This window comes from Cornus florida, unplaced genomic scaffold, assembly GCF_030987335.1.
Source record: "Cornus florida cultivar Cherokee Brave unplaced genomic scaffold, ASM3098733v1 CherokeeBrave_3.0.0_Hap2_Chr08, whole genome shotgun sequence".
NCBI lineage: Eukaryota > Viridiplantae > Streptophyta > Magnoliopsida > Cornales > Cornaceae > Cornus > Cornus florida.
In genome coordinates, this window is record NW_026775578.1 from 15,253,266 (window position 1) to 15,270,574 (window position 17,309).

The 17,309-nt window shown below is 35.3% G+C and overlaps 1 protein-coding gene across 6 annotated transcripts in view; it reads left to right on the forward strand.

Annotated features, from left to right (window-relative positions):
- The first annotated feature begins 1,074 nt into the window (after window positions 1-1,074).
- Window positions 1,075-17,309, forward strand: part of LOC132269570 (uncharacterized) — a 40,653-nt gene continuing 24,418 nt past the window's right edge. Inside the window, exons 1-9 of one of the 6 annotated variants that reach the window (XM_059770809.1) lie at window positions 1,075-1,523; window positions 1,633-1,735; window positions 3,169-3,234; window positions 3,497-3,557; window positions 4,993-5,139; window positions 5,237-5,435; window positions 5,515-5,757; window positions 5,848-6,111; window positions 6,282-6,393. In XM_059770809.1, the coding sequence (XP_059626792.1) occupies window positions 5,121-5,139; window positions 5,237-5,435; window positions 5,515-5,757; window positions 5,848-6,111; window positions 6,282-6,348 (792 nt within the window). In that variant the 5' untranslated portion in view covers window positions 1,075-1,523; window positions 1,633-1,735; window positions 3,169-3,234; window positions 3,497-3,557; window positions 4,993-5,120 and the 3' untranslated portion in view covers window positions 6,349-6,393. Of the gene's footprint in view, window positions 1,524-1,632; window positions 1,736-3,168; window positions 3,235-3,496; window positions 3,558-4,992; window positions 5,436-5,514; window positions 5,758-5,847; window positions 6,206-6,281; window positions 6,619-17,309 lie in introns of those variants that run through there. The other 5 variants (XM_059770806.1, XM_059770807.1, XM_059770808.1 and 2 more) reach the window with 5 other exon arrangements.

A 17,309-nucleotide genomic window follows, 5' to 3' on the forward strand; every position in this document is an offset into this window, starting at 1 on the left:
AAATAATTGTGCGCATGTGCAGTGTACATAAGTCAACTAACTAATAATTATAAATTTATCACCACTAACAAATAATTGTGTGCCCATATGACAACCAACCAATAATAATAAAGTATCACCACCAATAAATAGTCTACACATTCAATATTATTAGAAAAATAAATCAAATTGAGTAAGTTAGAAGAAGAAAAAAAAGCATAATTAGATGAAGAACGTGTACCATGACTTTGATTTTCTACTTGCGACGATATCACTTCGTATTTGTCTTCAAGCAATAAGATTCAGTTTGTTGTTAATCATATTCAAATATATATTTGACAATATTTCATGAAATATATTATAAGTACTTAACAAAAAAGTACAAAAAGAAGCATCATGGTGTGGCATAATATATATAACTTTTTCATGTTTCTTCTTCTTAATGGAGTGTCCGGTCGACAGGGTCAACGGTTGTACTCCGATGGTGTTGGAAATCACCACAACATTGACTACTTTTGGTATGCCATTGGTTTTCCTTTTTTATTTATTTTTACTTATTTAAAATTTAATTCAATTAATTGTTTTTTTTTTAAAGGCTAATTCAATTAATTGTTTCTTCAATTGTTAGTTTAATTAATTATTAATTTTTTTAATTAAATAACAAAGTAGTATATGTCAAATTTATATAATCCAATAATTGTATTTGTTTTCATTACTATGTATTAGATTCGGTATTAGTAATTAGTGTCACACGTGAAAAAAAAAAAAAAAAAGAAGGTCTAGTATCACACCACGGCATCAACTTTACATGCTACTATCCTCATTATTATTATTATTATTATTTCCTGTTGTTATTGTTCAATTATTACTGCATGCTATATAAGTCTGCTGGGCTCAAGTGTGGCTTTTCAAGTTTTGGGCCTTAATAATTTTATTTTTCTTGAAGCCTGAGTAAAAAAAAAAAATCCCATTTATTGAAATTAGTTAAATACCTAAATTGGCACCCTTAAAATTAGAAAATAAGTTGTCAAGCATGGTAAAACAACTGCCACCCTTATTGTAAGTGCGTTAAGTTGACCACCATACTAAAATAAAGTCCCAACTCAAAAAAGCCAGGGCCGGCCTGACCCACGGCGACAAAAGCGGTCGTCTAGGGCTCAAAAAATTTATAGTTCACCTAAAAACGAAATATTTTTAGGGCAAATCATTTCAGCCTCCCCATTCGCCTCCATCTCTATTCTCGTTCTCGACTCTGAACTTGCCCCATCCTCTCTCTCTCTCTCTCCCTCTCCCTCTCTCTCCCTCTCTCTCTCCAACTGCAAACTACAAAATCTACAAGAATCAGAAGTTCAAAACCCATATATTTCAGTTTATCTATCTGTCTGCAAGAAATCAAAACCTATTACCTATATCAAAACCCATATCGGCGTATCATTTCAGATTGTTCAAAAAATCAAAACCCATATCTTACAGTTTCCATCGGCCGCTGTTCCAATTCTAGGTCGCCGTTCGCAAGCTTCAGCCGAACTATTTATCAGATCTGAGTTAGTATAGATCTTTCTCTCTGTCTCTATCTTTTCTCTCTTTTTTTTATTTTATAGATTTTTATGTTAATTTATTTTTTGGTTATTATTTTTTTGTTGATGTTATTAGCACCCAACATTTATCAGATCTGAGCCGTTCGCAAGCTTCAGCCGCTGGTCCGCTGTATCTCAACTCTCAAGCTTGCCCCCTGTCTCTCTGCAACTGCTAACTTGTATGTATGGGTTGGGTTTTAATTTATTTACCCCATTATGGACTCAGTCAATACCTGTGCTTAGTAAAGCTTGCTTTTGTTGAGTCAAAAAGTGGAGCCCTTCATGCTAACTTTTAGATCGTGACCAAATTTGACTTATTTATGATTTGTTTGTACTTGTTAAGCATCTTATTACCTATAAACCAATATTTGAGAGAGATACGGTTTATTGAAATTTTTACGTCTTTTATTTTTTAAATTATTGGTTCATTTTCCATTGTTTAGAGGAAAGTAAAATGGCAAATTTTTTGAGTAGGGTGCAAAAAATTTGACCCTGCTATGTTTAAATTTACAAATAACTTTCTGAGCTTCTGAAAAAAAAAAAAAAAAAGATAAATAAATAAATAACTCTCTGAACTATATTTTTTAGGCAATACTTCTTAACTATTTTTCAGCAAAACAAATATATATATATATATATATTTCTATAACTTCTATTTTTTTTTTTTGTCAATTATGTCTACAAGAAAATTTGAATCTGGGCATGAAGAAAGAAAAAAAGAAGAATCTGAATTGGATTGGAAGTCTTCCGAGATTGAATCTAAAACAATTTTTATCAACATGCCTAGCTTTTTTAAGATGTAAATCTTTTTAGAACTAAAAAAAATCATAACAAGAACTTTGATTAGTATAGGGTAAATCTCTAAAGTTACTTCTTGAAAATTAAAATACTTACAAAAAGCATGGTTTTGAGTGAATAACATAGTGTTGGAAGGGGCTTGCCATGAACTACGTCACACTTTGCTTCCACTAGTAGATTCTCAAATAGGATTAGTAAATTGGTCAAAAGAAGAGATAGGGTACTGAGTGGTGAATTGTTCAGAAATAAATTGGTAATTTTTTTTATTAATTACCCAAATAGGATTTTCTATGCATTAATCAGTTGATTGTCTAAAGAAACATTGGTAGTTAACTAAAATTGAATAAAACAACAGTTGATTTTGGTTGATATATTTTGATTTAGTCCACCCCATTGAGAAATCCTGGATCCGCCCTACTAATAATGTTTTGTTTCACATAGAAATACAATCTGTGTAATGCACGAAGGATATATTCAATCTTTCTGGCATATTTTTATTTTCAAATTTTGGTTTTTGATTTTCTTTTGTTATTAGAATGCATGATAGAGGATATTCATTTGTTAATTTTGAAGATTATTCTTAAACTGATGCATTGTACTTTGTTATTGGATTAATTTAACATAAGAGCCGAGTATAATACACCTATCCGTAATTATACCTCTTTCTATGGATAGGTATCCAACATTTTGACTGAAAGCATTTTTGGGTTGGGTTGATACATGATACAGATAGTACTTAGATGGTGGTGTTTTAATTGTTATGAGTGAGATTGTGAAACCTTTTCCTTACAACTTAGTGTTTTTTTATTTTTAGAATTAGCATCGGGCCTTAACATTTAGCAAGAACAAGGTTCAAGAAACATGCCTCCTCAGTCATCAGGTACAAACTCTTACTTTTTCTAAAATTTTAATTGGCATTTTTAGCTATTGGTTACGTATATTTATTCATGTTTTACTTACTGATTTTTTTGTTTTTGTTTTTGTTTCTACATACATATATATAATATTGTTATGATGTGATGCTCGAACGATTTATTAATGGGAATTAAAGATTTGGAAGTTTAGTTTTTAATTTCAGAATATATGTTTTACAAGTTTATTAACACTTTTAAAACTTTTCCTCTTTTGTCCTAATAATATAGGTCTCTTTTATGAAAGAAGAGAGTCGATAGGAATGGGTGGAGTTGGCAAAAAAGAAAATAGGTATGTTTTTTTTGTCCAGCTAATTGAATTATATAAATCCCCTTACCGTTGTAGCCGTGATGTTGGTTTTAAAATGACCAATTATGATAAGAAGTCTCTTTCCAGTTTATCTTAATCAAATGTATATCTATGTAACAGAAATGATTCTAGATGACGATTCTAGATGGAGGATGTTAATACCCTAGTGATGACTACTGATGATGTTGATAAGTGCTCATCTTTGGAAACATCCTCGGCTCATGGATGATTTATTACTTTGATATATTTTTATTTCTATATATATATATATATATATATATATATATATATTTTTTTTTTTTTCTTCTTCTGTTGTCAATTATGTCTACAAGAAAATTTGAATATGGGCATGAAAAAAGTAAAAAAGAAGAATCTAAATTGGATTGGAAGTCTTCCGAGATTGAATCTGAAACAATTTTTATCAACATGCCTAGTTTTTTTAAGATGTAAATCTTTTTAGAACTTAAAAAAAATCATAACAAGAACTTTGATTAGTATAGGGTAAATCTCTAAAGTTATTTCTTGAAAATTAAAATACTTACAAAAAGCATGGTTTTGAGTGAATTCCATAGTGTTGGAAGGGGTTTGCCATGAACTACCTCACACTCTGCTTCCACTAGTAGATTCTCAAATAGGATTAGTAAATTGGTCAAAATTTGAATCTGGGCATGAAAAAAGAAAAAAAGAAGAATCTGAATTGGATTGGAAATCTTCCGAGATTGAATCTAAAACAATTTTTATCAACATGCCTAGTTTTTTTAAGATGTAAATCTTTTCAGAACTAAAAAAAAATCGTAACAAGAACTTTGATTAGTATAGGGTAAATCTCTAAAGTTACTTCTTGAATATTAAAATACTTACAAAAAGCATGGTTTTGAGTGAATTCCATAGTGTTGGAAGGGGCTTGCCATGAACTACCTCACACTCTGCTTCCACTAGTAGATTCTCAAATAGGATTAGTAAATTGGTCAAAAGAAGATATAGGGTACTGAGTGGTGAATTGTTTAGAAATAAATTGGTAATTTTTTTTATTAATTACCCAAATAGGATTTTCTATGCCTTAATCAGTCAATTATCTAAAGAAACATTGTTAATTAATTAAAATTGAATTAAACAACCGTTGATTTTGGTTTGATATATTTTGATTTAGCCCACCCCATTAAGAAATCCTGTATCCACCCTTGGCTGGGTGGCGTCCTCTCCTCTCCTCTGTATGATTTAGGGTTGCAACCCCTCTCCTCTATAAGAATGATCTTATTTATTTTTTTATTTTTTATTATTATTATTTTTTTTTCTGGTTTTTTGTTTTGTTTTGTTTTGTTGCTGTCTTCTTTTGATCTCGCTCTTTATTTTGTTCAAATTGATCCGCATTGATGAGATTGGGTTGGTAAACTTGAATTTCTTCTGTGTGTTTCAGCTAAAATTAATGTTAAACACCAATCCGAAGGATCTAGTTGAGAAAGCTGAGAAAGCTGTGGGTAAATTTAAGAACGGAATTTAAATACGAATCCGAGAATGACATGAGCAAATCATTGGGAGAATGACATGAGCAAATCATGGGAGGGTGAGTGACAAAGATTTGTAAACAAGCGTGAAAAAGTTAAGAGTATTCCGTCGTCCGCCAGATTTTTGTGATTCACTTGCGTCGTCATTTTCATTAGATGTCAGAAATCCTTATCTCCTATCACCAAAAGACGTAATTCTCGACTCTAAAGGGGAAAATGCTCTAGTGGTTTATGACCACTTTGATGAGCACTACTCAGAGTGGACAATGAGAGAGCACTACTCAAAAGAGGCATTCTTCGTGAGGAACAGTTACAACAGCTTGGACTTGAACCCTTTCTGGAAAACATCCATAAGGTTCTTTAATTTTGTTTTGTTTTATTCATATATATATTTTTAAATGTTAATATTAGAGTTTAATATTTTGTACTTGCAGAAACATCTTAGGTGCCATCCAGGATATTCATGAGAAGGACATGATACATGGTGCTCTCGATGACGCCTCTTCATATGTGATGAGAGGCGGGAACACTATGTATCTCATTTTTTCCAGCCAATTGATAACGCCTAAAGACTTGCAGGCCCTCAAGAGTTTTCTAACCCAACAATGTCAGCAGCCAAATACAACAAATTTGGATTGGAAATTATTCCTGAAATTTTTTGAGTTGGATAAGGCCAGGTGAGTTCTCCACTTGCATCATCCAATAATATCATTTTTGTATTTTCTTTAGATCCCCCACTTTTATTAAATTGCTTTATTGTGTTATAGCGCCAAAAATCTGAGGAATCACCCGGTCCTCATGACTGATAAAGAGAGATTCAATTATTACGTGGCAATTGGGCACTATATGGAGAAACGTCTTCAAAGCTCCGTCACTTCAGTTAGGCAAACGATGAACGCACTCACGTATCCTCCCTGTGGAATGGACTGGCGTTACATAATCGTAAATAAAACTCATGCAAATGGAAAGAAATTTCTTGGATATGACATGATGAATTTTAAATTTCAAAATCAAGTCATAAGCGCGTGCAAGTACGGTTCTTCATTGTCTGAGCTAAATATGTTGATAACAAACTTTGTGAAGCATTCCGGAAAATATTTGCACCAATCATTGGGAAACCAAAAGGTGTGAATTTTAATTTTTCAAAATTTTTATTTATTTTTAATGTTTAATTATTTATTACATATTTTTGTTTGCCTAGGACTATATGGAAGCTGATGCAGCAATGGAGATCGGATACTTTTTTCCTGGGTTTTTGTCAGAGCTAAATGAGATGTTCATTCAGTATTTGGACGTCCACAATTTATTAGATTGAATGCTTTGTAGTATTAATATTTTTGTGGATATCCTGAAATACTCTACTCAACTTTGTAAGAACTTGTTCTGAAATTTGGTGTTATTTCAATATATTTTCTATCAAGTCCGGACAAGGAATTTCAATTTATTGTATGTAATATGGTTATGCCTCCAACAACTGCATAGTAGAAACTTAAAAATTGTATTATGGATGCGTTTTATTTTCTTTTTTCTTTTCCTCTTGATCTGGCATTAACTTGACTTGTGGCACCACTCCAAGTGCCTAGGCGGGCACCTATCTTCATATTGAATATCTGTATTTCCAAGCTATGGGAGGTGGATGGACTTATATGCTGCATGTTTTCGTTATTAGTGCTTTATGGGCTCTATACAAGTTCATTTCTGTTTCGTAACGTGGGACTTGATAATGTGCCTCATTTCTTAGTTTATGATTTCTTGTATGTCCGCATGGACATCTCTTTTTGTGCATTGCAAGGCAGGGGGCTGCTCATTTTACGAACATGTTTATCAGTTTTTTAACATTGTATCACATAAAATATGATTAGTTTAATGATTTTTCAATAAATTTGTCTTTTCAGCATCGCAGGTTTAAGATCAATTGCACCAAGTTACAAGCACCACTAGCGGTATTTTGATAGACAATCCTTTTAAATTATATTGTGCCTTGTTTTGTTGACGATTCATGCGGTAAAAATTGCATTGACAGAAGGACGTGCTTATTTGTTTATTTCTGTAATTATACTAATTTAAACCAATATATCTATAAATCTTCTTAATAATAAATTTAGTAGGTTTTTGTCAATTTAATGGTGGGCTTATGCCTCATGTTTGTCATTGGCACCAAGAATCAGGTTAATAATAAGATTCTGGGTTGTATTCTGCACAAAACACTAAAGAAATAGAATAAAGCATGGGAGACAACACGAGTGAGTGAGTATATTTTTTTGGGTCCAGCAAAGGATAGTGTTACACGCACATATATTTTGGTATGAAGTTAGATGAAAGTGTATGCATTTTTGCTTTATAGAAAAGGTAGAGCTCATGGGAATTGTTTTAATGAATTATTGGAGAAATCAGAAATGCAGCCTTTCTTGCTGTATTTGTGTTTGGATGTCCGAACACAAAAATGTTTCCTCTCCTACATGTCCTGCACTGTGGTGGTAGAGACCACATTGCAGTCCTGAATAACTGGCACATGACTTTCCACTCTTGTAACGTGATCTTCAATATCATCATCATCATTTCTTGTGATAGTGACATTGCAAAAGTTTGATTTGATGAATATTTGGGCTTCATCTTATATTTCACATAAACTTTTTATGTGAAAAATGTGTTGAGTTTTTTTTTCCCTAGTTGTGTAAAGTTTTATTTTTTTATGTTTAAATTCATTCATTTTGTTAAGATGTGATGTTGTGGCCCGAATTTGTTGTCAGGTCGTGTTGCGACAAGAAATTTTTTGACCCGTTTTGCTTGTGGGTCGTGGAGCTTAATTAGTGCTATTGTAGCCCGATATATAAGGGTGCTTAGGGTTTAAAGTGTATGATCCAGAGACACTGAAAATTATATAGAAAAGACAGTGAGGGCTGAAACTTGTAATCTCTCATTTTACACATACTAAAGACTTTCGTCTAATCTCCACGTAAAAATCTTTGCATGGTGTGTTTATTTTTTTGTCGTGTTTTGTAATTGTTGCTTGGGTTCGCTGCATTTGTCGTAACAAAATTCCATTCATTTATTCAAAATTAGCTTCCCATAAATATATTGGGGTGGGGTGGTTTTGATTTCTGAGCCTCTGAGATGATGGCTAGACCTCTGAATTATGTGTAAATGGGTATTTATAGTCTATATTGTTTTGTACGTTTACCTTCGATTTGTGTTTCAGTAATCTTAAGTAATATTATCCGTGAACATAATTGAGCAATATAATAGAGAAGTAAAGATTGTAAATACCGGTACTGTACCTCAAGTAGGCGATGGCATTGCTCGTTTTCATGGTCTTGATAAAGTAATGGCAGGTGAATTAGTAGAATTTGAAGAGGGGACAATAGGCATTGCTTTGAATTTGGAATCAAACAATGTTGGTGTTGTATTAATGGGTGACGGTTTGATGATACAAGAAGGAAGTTCTGTAAAAGCAACAGAAGAATTGCTCAGATACCGGTGAGTGAGGATTGAACCTAATGGTTGCTAAAAGTGAGAGAAGAAAATAAAACTGAGAATAAAATTTCCTAATCTGCCAAAATGCTCATTTCTTTTCTTCTCTCCTCTTAGCAATCATATAGCAGAGGAATCATAATTCTACCAATTTTTTCATGTTGTCTCCTCCATGAAATGAATTTGTCTCTGTGCCCAATGTCCAGCTAAACAAATAGAATGCTAAATCAAGCATAGAGCACTTTTTAGACTTCCATGGCAGAAGATGATATCTATAGTAAAGATGGGAAGGTAAGCTTGGCAGAAGATGATATGTATATGAAAGATGGGACGGTGGATTACAAAAATAATCCTGTCAATAAGAAGAAAACAGGAACATGGAAGGCATGTCAGGCATGTCCCTTTATCCTACGTATGTATGCATCTTATTAATCAGTTACTCAAGTTTAAAGAATCTGAAATTTGTGTCAAAATTTTTATAGGTTTTTATGGTGATTGGGAGGAAATGAATGCTGTGAAAGGTTGCCGTAACATCAATCTGGTACTTTATTTCAAGCATCGTCTGAACCAGTACAGTGCTACCGCTTCTAAGAATGATTTGAATTGGTCTAGAACCTACTACATCACACCACTAATAGGAGCATTTCTGGCTGATGCATATCTAGGAAGATATTGGACAATTGCTTGCTTCTCAATCATCTATGTCATTGTAAGTTATGTTTGTGAAACCTTATCAACTTAAATATCAACTTGGTAATTTGCATTGGTCGTATGAAATCCATATGGGGTTATCTAAAATGACATCGGATTTGTTTCCTTCTACAGCAATATGCGCAGAAATTTGAATCACGTATAATAGAAACATTCACATATGCTTACATATATACATACACATATATATGAACCTTAATGGAAATGGAAAAAGATGTGTGAAAGGAGCACATTTTTTTTGAAATTGACAGTTTTGTTTTATATACGTGAAGAAAAATCCAGGCTTATACAAAATTGGTTTTTGAAATTAGGGTAAATTGCACTGATGCACCTAAAGGTTTGGGTCAATGTCACTCAACGTACTGTAACGACCCGAACTCGTGGGTCCTTACTCGAACCCGAAAACAACCGAGGACAAAACGGTCAACTAGGGTGTGTAAATTAATTATATAACTCTAAATGAGTCTAAATAGGTCAACATTAGTCATAAGGGTCATTTGAACCCATGACACAAAGTCCCGAATATAAGAATGTGGATTTCACACAATTACGCCCTTCGTTTTCAGGGAATTCCGGAGCAGTCCACACTAAAAAGGTCATAACTCTATCTACGATTTGAATTTTTGAGTGAAATTAATTTCATTGGAAAGCTGACTGAAAATACTTGAAATTTGAATTAAGAATGAACCCATTTGGATTTGAAACGAGAAAGTTATAGCCATCCAAAGTCTGAATTAAAAAAAAAGAAAAAAAGAGAGACAAGCAACAAGGGAGCTGACTCCCATTTTGGATGGAGCTGTCTCCTTTCTGTAGAAGGAGCCTGCTTCGCTCCAAAAGAGCACGCTCCATGCTATGTTTTTAATGAAATTTGGCTACCGGACTAAAAAGAGTAGACTCCCAAAAAGGGAGAGCCGGCTCCCAACCTGGGACGTCTGAAATTTTGCTACCCCAATACATTTCTAAGCTGTACATTCAACCCTATCAGTCCCAACATACATGAATGGTAAAATAAACTATTTAGCAAGCTAATTTAATGAATTCTACAACATGGCAACGTAAGGAAAACTTTGATTTCATCATACATTCATCATACATGTTCGATTACAATGTTCATAAACAAAATGACTTTAAATTACATCGTAGAAAAGCTATAAACCCAAAAGAAGATAAAAATCCTAATGAGACCCTAAAAGATGGTGCCGAGGTCTCAAAACCATTTCTACCCGTTGAATAGATACACGATGCCCCTTAATACAATTTACAACAAAGGGGGTAATATACACATCAAACACAAAAGAAGTCCAAATCTCTTTCAACCCGACTAAGCTTGTGGTGGATTTTCGTCCGCCACTTCTTTTCCCGAATTTGAAAAATGTTAAGATAATGGGCTGATCATAAACTCAGTAGGAGGCGCCTAAGACACACCTTTTGTGATCCCGTGAATTCATACAATGAATAGAAAGTAAAGAAAATGGGATCATGCCTTACCGGGGAAACACTCAACATCAAAATCAACAACAACTACCAAGTCATAAATAAGCCGTGCCATGTCATGGAATGCAATGTCATGCAATGCCACTCCCCATTTTTGAAACAATACTGTTTCATCTTCCAAACCATTAGTGCAATCCAACCCAAGGCAACTCCAAGGCGTCACGAAAGGAGGATTGACTAACCATCCACGACCATAAGGAAACTCCAAGGCGTCGTATCCGGCCTAGTTAGCTCAACCACGCTAGGGTCTCTTCTTAGTTCCCTGTAGACCACACTAACACCACAGACCACTAGGCAACTCCTAGGCGTCCGATTTTCGCAAACACTTTTAGAAAACATTTTTCCCAAAATAATTTCATTTGTCTTAAAATACTTTTCCCCTTTCTTTTCCCAATAGATGCATGAATGCTTCATGCTTCTAATCACCAATTCAACCAAAGAATTTCACACATACTTTTCACAACATATCAACTACCATATAGTTACACATTCCATATATAACATTTAAGTAATTTTACAAGAATTTACACAAGTTAAGCATGCTAGACAACAATTTAAGAAAGAATAATCCACAAAAGTACAAGAAATTGTGTATTAGAGACCCCTACCTCAAAAGATGAGAAAGTCCCAAAATCAAGCCCTAAATTCAAAAATCCAATGGTTGGCTAAATGGTGCTTAGCTCCTATCAAATTGACAGCCTCGATGAGCTCTCCGACTTTGCTTCAAGTGGTACAATCAAATTCCCAAAGACGTGGGAAAGATCAAGCTTTGAAAGCTTGATTGAAAAGAAAAAGAAAAAGAAATGAAGAGGGAGAAAGAGATTGCCTGGGAAGGAGAGAGGAAAATGAGGCCATGCAATGGCCTATAGGCCATAAAGAGAAAAAGGGACATTGGTGGGTCCCACCACTAACACAAAAATCCCACCTTTAATTTCCTACCACAAAATATATGTATATACTCAAATTACATAACCACCCAATTTAACTTATAACATAAAATTATGCATAAAATAATTATGCATGAAATGCCATGGACCCGTGACGCAACTCCCGTACACAACAACTCCGGTAGCGGGTCCCACCCGGGACCTTCCGGTCTGAAAAACGAAAAAATGCTGAAATAGCAACCGGTGCATTTCTAAGAGTCCTAAACCCAAGGAAATGTCTCACCCAACTCTCAGAAATATCCGGCATACCCTACGGTGTCCAGCACGCAAAACGAGAAAAGACTAAAGTACTCTTGTAAAAACAAAAATTCCTAAAAAATGACAAAAAACAAGAACATTACAATCTCCGCAACTTAAAAGGATTTTGTCCCCGAAATCAAACCATACTTGGGGAATAGAACAACACTGGATACTTGGAGCGAACCTCCTGCTCGAGCTCCCAAGTAACCTTCTCAACTTCGTGATCTTGCCGGTGAAGTGCAGATCTTTCTTCTTTTTCTGGAATCCTTTTTACTGAACGTTTCAGAGTCAGAACTTGTGAAACTGAATCACTGGAACAACTATGGGAAATCTACAAAAATAATAACCTATAACACCCCCTACCTCAATTTGAGATGAAAATCTCAAATGCCACCAACATGAAATCGCTCCGAATCCGACGAAACTCCAGAGTTTTGTCAGGGACAACACGGTGAACGATAAACTCCAAAGAGAACATACCAAATCCTAACTTGACCTCAAACCCGAACTCAAAAAATGGCCAAAAACGGATTCTAATAAAGGGGAAAGATGCGTATAATCAAGACAAATATAAAACACAAAGGCACTACGACTTTTTAACAAAGGGAAAAAGCTCAAAAGAAGAGAGAGAAGTGGTAGCCATGGCTGTCAATGATGGCCAGCCAAGAGAGAGGAGGAAGATGACAACATCTGACTTTATGACTTTAAGTCCCCTATTTGTAGAAAAATCCTAAAAGTGTCCCGAAAGGGCTTCGCTGGGTCCGAAAAAGTGAAATTTGAGCAGATGAGCTCAAACGGCAAAACTCCGTGAACAAAAAAGAACCAAAATGAGAAAATATGAACAACGGAAGAAACGGCGTCAAAAATCGAGTCCCGAGTAGAGAGATATACCCTGAACAAGTTCGGCGGCAACTGGGGCCAGAAACCTTGAAACTGGAGAAAAACGACCAGAAGGAAATTCTAAGAGCACACAACTTGACGAAATGTGAAAATGAAACCCGTACGAGGATCCAGGCTCAAAACGAGGCGTCTTTGCAATAACTTTTATTAATTGCACAATGGCCCCTCCAAAAAGTGAAAACTGCACTAATAACCTAAAATGAAAATATCTTTCAAAAATATTTTCTTAAAAACCCCTAAAATAAAATATCTTCAAAAGATATTTACGAAAAACACCCAAGAAAAGAAAAAAGATTCTGAAAAATTATGCATCCATGCCCCTATGGACAGTAGGAGCAACCGGAGTACTTTACTGCAAAAGTAAAGATATATATTTCGTGGAAACCACTTAGAATAAAGATACGTGAAGTCAAAAACCAACTTCAAACACAAAAAGTGAGGTTATGCCAGCAAAGTGACAATCGTGGAAAAGACAAAATAGGGAAAATGACGAAAAGTGAATAGTGTCAAAAAAATGAAAATGTGGAAATGACGCGGTCCTCAAATGAAGTTGTCAATTCAAAGAAAAGAGTTTCAGAAATCATTCCAGAGCACCCGAGATGACAAGAAACTGAACTCAAAAAAGAAAAGATCAACGGAAAAAAAATATACGTGAAAATCTGAGAAAAAGGAAAGGAAGGAAAATGATCGGGTCATTACAACCTATCCTTCTTAAAGGGATTTAGTCCCCAAAATCAGGAACAGACAAAAGAGAACCGAACAAGATCAAACCAAAGGACAAACCATAAGGTGGTAAAAGACAACTCCGAAAGCCTAAAGGTCACCTGAAAGAACACAAAAACCCAGAACTGGGTGACACTTCCCGAACGAATCAGCATATCAACTCAAAGTCAATCACCGAGAGAATCCCCAAGACAACGACAAGTCAAATCATGACAGATGGCTAAGAATGATATGGCAGTACGAACAATGACCAGAACCCGTCCACACTTACTTATCAGTAAGGTAGTATGACAGTATAAGGCACTAGTTCATAACTTGCCCCCAACAGATCAACTCAGAAAGAAACTTTTCGATACAAATGACATCAATGTCAAAAATGATCATTACCAAAAGCACTACGGGAACCAAGCCTCTGGGAAAGTTGGGGTAGCTAATCCCAAAACTCTAACAACAATGTCATTGGTACCATTACGCTTAAGGCCTTAAATCCGTAACGCTGGAGTAACAGCGACCCCCACATCTGAAAATGCCATAACAACAACACCAGTCACGAACCCACAGCCTGATAAGTTTGTGCTCTCAAGCCAATGGACTGGACCCACAAAACCGAACACCCTAGCAGAAATCCGAAATAAACCTACCATAAGGCTACATATAAAAGACAAAATGTTGGGTCAAAATCCTTATAGTGGACAGCTAAAACCTCAAAATATAAGTCTACAATGTAGCTCATACATCTCTATCCCAACAACCAAGGTCACAAAACCCAACATAAGTGCAGGAAAGATGAAACAGTATAAACCAAATACTCACATAGTGCATACTCACAAAAATTAAATGACATAAATCAAATAATATCATAGTACTAAATACACAGTACACATAAGGTGAACCAAATAAACCACCTATCACATAGGGGTCAAACAAAAAGCGACGCGCTATACCCCACTAACGGCATAAACATGGTAAGCAGATACTGTATAAGCAACGTATCATATACATCTTCATATAATTACCATATAGTCATAAATCCTAAACATATTTCTAAGGCATGCCTGAAAACAATGGGGCTCATAAACATGCAAAAGTGATCATACAAATGGCAAGTTCGTAAAATCAAAAGAAATGAATGGAATGCCTCTCAAAAGGAACAACCTCTTAGAAAAGGTAACACAAAACCTGGATGAGTCCAATCTCTCACTACGAGGAAAGGAATCATTCCCCCTAATGACCACTAATGTCTACTAAACATAGGGTCAGCACGTCTTTCCCAAGACCAGCTCATACCTTGATGGAATCCCAACACTACACGAAACAAGGCAACAACGAAATGGACAACCCCAAGGCTAACCGTTACAAGACATCAATGAGAAAACCCCCAAACGTCTGCCAATGAGCTCGATAGGAACTCTACAGGATTCTACCAGAACCCTAACACAATGCCCCCAAGTCTCTAATGACAAGAGAGAGTAATTAATTACACCAATGCAATTAATTACACGAAACCACTTACATCCCAGCCGTAGCCCGTAAGAGCTAACCAAGGCAACACAAGAAGGATCCTAGGTCAACACACCCATCCAAATCCTGAAACCATCGCCCTAAGAAGACAAGACACGAGAACCTCACCCTGAGGCTCACAAGGCAACTTCCCAACTCCCTAAGGAAGGATTCGACTCAGTCCTGACTCATCGTCCCACGACACTAGAAACAAAGACCTCAATGCCGTCATGACATCAAGACCACTATGAAGTCCTAAGAGATGACACCGACACCTCCAACACCACCATGACCACATCACAAAAAGATAAAAGAAAATGAGATTAAACGTTGCCTCCGTGGCCTATGTCTCATCTCGCCAGACGGAACTATAACTGCTCACCTGAGCCTTAACAAGAAGACTCTCCGCGAGTCAAGATTGTGACGCTATATGCGTGGAAAAGAAACGAGATCAATAATAACACGAGTTATTATGATTGAATACAACTCACACTATGAATGTACCAAACACAAAGCAAGACAGGGTATGCAACATACGGTCATGAAAAAGTAATCAAAGAAAGCTGTTTAAACAATTAAGTACTTAAGCAAATAAGCGTACATGTCAAACAAGGATGCTTTTAAACACATAAGCATAGAGACATGTCATAATACCAAACGTGTTATCAAGAAACACATAAACATGTTATAACACCGAAGATTGATCCGTTAACAAATCCAGATGCGGAAGCAAGACAGAAGACAATGGTCTCGCAAAGCATAACACACCTCTAAGACCCTAATATGACTTTCTATGAGGTCACGGAATCCAAATGAATAAAGTGTGTAGGCAAGAGATAGGAAAAATAACAATTAAGCCCCTAGGTACAAAATAGTCATTTCTAAAAATATGAATTCGAGTGCCACCGAGTACACCACTGGAGATAGAATGAAAAAGTAATCAATATGGACTCAAGAATCGCATGATTCGGGGTTCAAACGAAGAAGAAACGATAAGATAAAGAAAAACGAGCAAAACCCGTTAATCAAGGACAAAATGGTCAATTAATAACTAAGAAGAGTTATTTGACTCCAAGCAAGTCAAATAAGGTCCATGCAACCTAAACTAATCATTTCACAACATTCCAAGAGGTTCTAAGAACTTTGGACACGAATTCCACAAAACGCCCATTCTTGGTACAAGCAAATCCTGACATTACTTCACTAAATCTTGAATAACTCCCACTGTGATTTGAATATGAGAATGGCATTGGTACCATTGGAAAGCTGACTCAAAATTCATGAATTTAGACTCAAGAATCACCCCATTTGGATTAGAAATGAAGGAGATAAAACCATTTGAAGTTGAAACATCAGTGTTGAAACAAAACTGAAGAGGATGGTGAATGAAAGCTATTTCGATCGACCGAAATGGAGTTTCGGACGACCGAACTGGGCAAAAACTTTCCTGAAAATATATTTTTGAAGGGAGGTCAATTTGGTAGACCGAAATAAGCCATTGGTCGACTGAAATAGGCCCAAACAGTGAAAATGGCTACTGGAACAAGTGTTTTACTGTGAAATGAAGTTTCCAAAAGCCATCGGTCGACCGAACTACCATTTCGGTTGACCGAACTAGCATTTCGGACTACCAAAATGACTAGAGATGGTGCTGAATGACCTGTTATGCACAAGAAATGCTGATGCTTCACCCAAGCCTCAAACCTTAACATGAAATTGGTCCAAAAACAAGATTTTAAGCTATGTAAGCATGCCAACAAGTATACTTTAAGTATTAAAGTGTATTATAATGGCCCATCGCCTCATTACATGTCATTTACCCCAAATCACATATCAAACAATGCTCAAAGTCAACTTTATTTCTTTCCATTTTAATTTTTAATTTCTTAGAGAGAAAATTTAGAGAGGGAAAGTGTAGAGAGAGAAAGAGGCCACCCGTTCATTGAAGAGCCTTTATTCATACTTTCAGTATTGTAAGGGTAAGATGTTGTTTGCCCTGTTCATTAGATTTGTTGTTATGGATGCTATTGATTAGTTACCATTTTGTTATTAATATAATGGTTTATTCATTAATAACTGTTTTTTACCCCTTAATCACATGAAAATTATTTCTACATCCTTAATTACTTTTGCTAACTTTTAGATCGTTACCAAATTTAACTTATTTATGATTTGTTTGTACTTGTTAAGCATTTGTTTGACCAGATCGTGTATCATGGACGTTTTTTTCTTATAAAATGCCC